General features: G+C 27.2%; 1 protein-coding gene across 1 annotated transcript; it reads left to right on the top strand.

Moving 5' to 3' along the window:
- Nucleotides 1-525: 525 nt before the first annotated feature.
- On the top strand, nucleotides 526-4925 carry LOC120086854 (gamma-glutamyl hydrolase 2-like). The gene is made up of 10 exons (XM_039043672.2): nucleotides 526-1001; nucleotides 1444-1530; nucleotides 1644-1733; nucleotides 2247-2341; nucleotides 2524-2584; nucleotides 3435-3524; nucleotides 3714-3776; nucleotides 4328-4416; nucleotides 4565-4657; nucleotides 4771-4925. The coding sequence occupies exons 1-10, from the start codon at nucleotides 597-599 to the stop codon at nucleotides 4802-4804; spliced, it is 1107 nt and encodes a 368-aa protein (XP_038899600.2). The 5' UTR covers nucleotides 526-596; the 3' UTR covers nucleotides 4805-4925.
- The last annotated feature ends 254 nt before the right edge of the window (nucleotides 4926-5179 follow it).

Below are 5179 nucleotides of genomic sequence, written 5' to 3' on the forward strand. Positions count from 1 at the left end.
AGAATTTCTGTAAAATTAAGATTTCGATATTTTCATTGACATCAATATTTTTAATATTGATTATAGGTTTATATATATATATATATAGGAGGATTTTCAAAAATAGAAAAATAAGGAAAACTAATAGTAAAATTTTAATTTTTTTTATAGTGGTTGGCCAGTGTCTATCGATATTTTTTTTTGCTGTTTCTCTAAATAGTTTGATATTTTTTCTTTACATGAAAATTCTTCTCTATATATAAAGTAACAATTAGAATAGGTATGGAATTCAAAATAATTAGTTTATGATAAAAAAAAAAGTTGTTTATCAAAAAGTATATGGACCTAGACTAAAAATGTTATTGAACTATTAAATCGAATATAGCTCAATTGCATTCGAGTGTGTTAATAATCACGAAATTTGTAGTTCGAATCTCTATATTTTTAATTGTACTAAAAAGGAAAAAAAGTGATTGAACTAAAAATTATAATATTGTTAATTATTATTATTAATATTAAACAAATCCACAAATTCTCTATAAAATCAACCAATCTCTTCCTTCATTTCATCATCTTCATCTTCATCTGTTTAATTCCCTCCCGTGTTTCTTCTCACAATGTTCAATTCAGCTCTCTCTCATTTCTCCAATGGTGGCCGATCCGCCATTGCCATCCTCAGTTTCCTCTGGTTTTCTCTCTTAATCTCCTCCTCCTTCCAAATCGGTCTCGTTAAAGCCATCATTCACGATCCTCTCTCTAACAACATTTTCTTACCTTCTGAAATCGAGAACAATGAGAGAGATCATAACCTCCAATTGCGTACCTGTACTAGAGTCAATCCCTTGCTCTACTACAAGCCGGTGATCGGAATCCTTTCTCATCCCGGCGAAGGTGCTTCTGGTAGGCTCAGTAATGCCACCACCGCATCGTATATTCCGGCGTCATACGTCAAGTTCGTCGAATCCGCCGGTGCTAGAGTTATTCCTCTTATCTATAATGACCCGACTGATGTTCTTGAAGAGGTAACAAACTGACGATTTTATGTTGAGAAATCAACTGCACCACAGGACAAATCATCGATATTTAAAATGATAATTGATGTCATACTCATTTAAGTTATGCTCAATTGACAGTATAAACTGCACACTCAAACTAATGAATTTAGTGGAACAAGAAACATTATGTCCATTTCTCAAGACAAAATTTCGAAAAGAATTTATCTATTTTTGACGGATACAAGTATATGTACAATATGGATAAGACGATATGACACGAGACCTTTAAAGTAAAAATTAAAGAATAAATCATGTAAGTTTAAATAAATTAAAGATAACTATCTTAAACTAGTTTAACAAGATTCGTTCATTCAACCACAACTCCAACCTAAAAAATATATATACGATTTTGCTAAAAACAAATCAAGATTTTGAAGAACAAAGTTTATTATTATTATTATTATTGCAGAAGTTGGGTTTGGTGAATGGAGTGATTTTCACAGGAGGGAGGGTTAGAGATGGATTATATTATTCAGTGGCTGAGAAAATTTTCCAGGTAATATTTCATATATTTATTTCATTTTGGGTGAAGAAAATTTATTTAATTTTCTCTTTACTCTTGTGTGTCTCTTTTAATAGAATAATAATTTTATCTAATTTTGGGTGCAGAAAGTTTTGAGTAGGAATGAGGCTGGGGATCATGTCCCCTTATATGGCATTTCCTTGGGTTTTCAGCTCATTAGCACAATGGTCGGCAAGGTAACTATTGAATGGGACCCATTCATTTACCTGTTGACACAATTTAGTATAGGTTCAGAGTTCATCAATTTTATGTTCTTTATATAATATATAAATAAATAATTGATCTAGTATCAAAATCACTTGCGAGTTCAATGATTAATTTACTTTCCAACTCCTTTTAGTCTTAGATTAGACTTACTCATTACATTTATTTTTACTAAATGATATAAAGTCTTCCGTCAACAAAAATTATGGATCTACTACTATCTCAACAAGATGACATTGAAACTCCAACCTGAATGTAACACATAGTTCTTAGTAAAAATAAAAAAATAAAAAAATTATATATACATATATACCCTCTATTTAGAACTAAGAAAATTGAAGAAATAATTTTAAATATCGTAATATTGAAATTCAATCTTTTTAAATGCTATAAAAATCCTATAAAATTAGACCAAAATTTGCTTAGGTAAAAATTGGGATAATTTACTTCACTGACATATTGATATACTTTTATTTTCTTTATAGAACTTTGACATTATCGAGCCATTTAATGCCACACGTTTTCCATCTGCCTTGAAATTTAACGACTTTGCAAATATTAGAGGAACCGTCTTCGAAAGGCAAGTATCTATCATTGATTTTTTTTAATTATTTTAAATATATCGTATCTGATCTCGAATTAATAGTACTATATCAATTGAACAATAATCGTTTTAGCCACTGATCATTGAATTGTAGCTCCATAAATACAATATTTTTTTTATAAATTATGATGATTGATTTGTATATTATCCCTTTATAGAGTTCCACTTTCTTTACGAATAAGGACAACCAAGGATTGTATTACATGGGAAGACCATAAAGTAAGTTTCAAAGCTTTTTTTCTCTATTTTTTTTACAATATGTGAAGTGAGAAATTAAACGTTTGGCCTCAAAATTGATAGTATAAATTTTATATCAGTTTAATTATATATATGTTGGTTGAAAAGTTATATTTTGTATCTCTAAAATTTTTAATTTAATTTTCATTTGTTTCTTAAGATTCAAACTATTAAACTTTTACTTTTGAGTTATGAGTTCATTTGGTACTTAGGCTTCAAGATTTATACCTTTATATATTGATTTTACTTTTGAATTTTAATGTAGCCTATTACTTATTTTAAAAATTATAATTAATTAGTTTTCACTGTTTTTTCTGGGTTGTTAGAATTAATTTAAAATTTCACTTCATAGATTTTCTAAAAGCTAATTAACTATAAAGTTTATGTCAAAGAGACCAAAGTAAGTATTAGTAAAAAATTAAGGACAAAGTGTAAAATACTGAAATATAGTGACTAAATGAAAATTAAGTTTAAAATTCAATCGTAAAATTATAGCATATTAAATTCTATTAACCAAATGAAAATAAACTCAAAACTCAAGAATAAATGTGTAACATTTTAAAATTTAGACACTAAAGTGGTTTTTTTTTCCGATTTTTTTGCTAGGATAATTGTTCAAATTAGATAGTATATGCTAATGTTGATTAGATTATTTTCAAATAAAAGAAAAAGAACTCACTTATTTACAAATATAACAAATGTCATTGTCTTCCCGTGATAGACTGCGATAGACTGATATTTTATTATACTTAAAAATATTTTTAACGTTTTTACCATTTAAAATAATTACACATGCTGATTAACTATCTTATTGTTAATTTGTTCAATACAGTATGGCATTTCACCTGAAACATTTGAACAAAATGAGGGGCTATCTAGTTTTTTCCAAATATTGACGACTAGCATTGATAAGAACAACAAGGTAATTTTGTTTGTTTTTTTTTAAAGGTAATTCTATTTGTATCTCATTATTTATATCCTATTATTTATATTTGTATGTTCAAGAACAACTATGAATTTCTCAAATTTGTTTCAGAAAAAAAAAATCAACTTCATTTTTAGCATTTTAATTTTTGAGATATTCTTATGGTAATTGTACCTTTGTAATTAGGTCTATGTTTCTACTGCAAATGCTCGCAATTATCCAGTTACCATCTTTCAATGGAGTCCTGAGGTAAATTATCTTTAAATATATACTAATTTTTCTTGAATAATTTTTAAATACCAATTTATACCCCAAACTAATGATTTTATCAATTTAAATCATGAACTTTCAGAAGTATGACCATTTACACTCTCGTTCAGATCTCGTTTGAAAAAATATCGCCTGAGATTTATAACCATTTTGATTAAAATCTTAATTTAACATGAGAGAATCAATTTAGATCATTTGCTAAGATTATCTTTGACAATCATTAATACATCTATAAACTTTTTCAAATGTAAGATTAACAAATGGATTATTATAATCAATGTACGAACAATTTTCAAAGGTAATTTTCAATAAAGAGTCTAAATTGATTCAATCATGATGATTTAAGTATATAATTGAAACAATTTTTAAGTTTCCAGGATACTTTTACGAACAAAATCTAAGTCGATACTTACGAAAGTTCAAAATTTAAATTGATAAAATTATTAGTTCAAATGTTTTAATTAATACCATCCAACTTTTTTTTCTAAAATTTTGAAATTTTATATTTAATATTCGAGTAAATGTTGCAGAAAAACTCATATGAATGGGGCATTTCTACTATCCCACACACTGAATATGCCATTGAATTGACACACAAAGTAGCCCATCACTTGGTCAGGTAATATTTATAACCTAAATTGTTTATTTCTTAATTTTTGAGATTTAAAAAAAAATATATACAATAATTTTTTTTTTATCGAAGTCGATATTTAAACGAGGACAAAAATGGAAAAAAAAAAAATATTTTTGTGTGTTGCTTAATGCAGTGAGGCCAGGAGATCAATAAACAAGCCACCTGTAAATCAGGTTCTTGAGAAACTAATCTACAAGTACAGCCCAATTTATAATGGCAAGGCCGGGTAATTACAAATTTACTATTTTAACCTTGCATTTTTTTTAATTAATAAAAACAATATTGGTTTTTTTAAAGCCTTAATAATAATAGTTTTTTTGTTAATTTGTGTGAATGCAGGAAGGGATATGATCAAGTTTACCTTTTTGAATAGATAGGTTGCATCCCCTTTGTTATAATTTGGAATTTCCATCTATCTTGAGGACTAATGTTGTAATAACTTTATCATCTAAAATAAAATAAAAGGAATGGGAAATTCCAACTACTTTTATTTATTGGAAACACTTTATATGGTTTTTTTTTTTTAATGTCACCTTCTAATTTTAGGATATGTTTCCAGTTGACTTTTTAATTTTATTCTGGATGTGATTTCCCAACACATTTTAGGAGCGTTTAAGTAATTACAATCCACATAAAAGAAAAAGTTAGGACATAAAAAGATACGTATTTTGATGTCGTTATTATTATTATTTACACTTTTCATGATCGCATGATATTATCTATTTTAGCCTAAAGTCCCAGGACTATG

The sequence above is a fragment of the Benincasa hispida genome, chromosome 9 (assembly GCF_027475165.1).
Source record: "Benincasa hispida cultivar pf3 chromosome 9, pf3_genome.v1.1, whole genome shotgun sequence".
NCBI classification, from domain to species: Eukaryota; Viridiplantae; Streptophyta; class Magnoliopsida; order Cucurbitales; family Cucurbitaceae; genus Benincasa; species Benincasa hispida.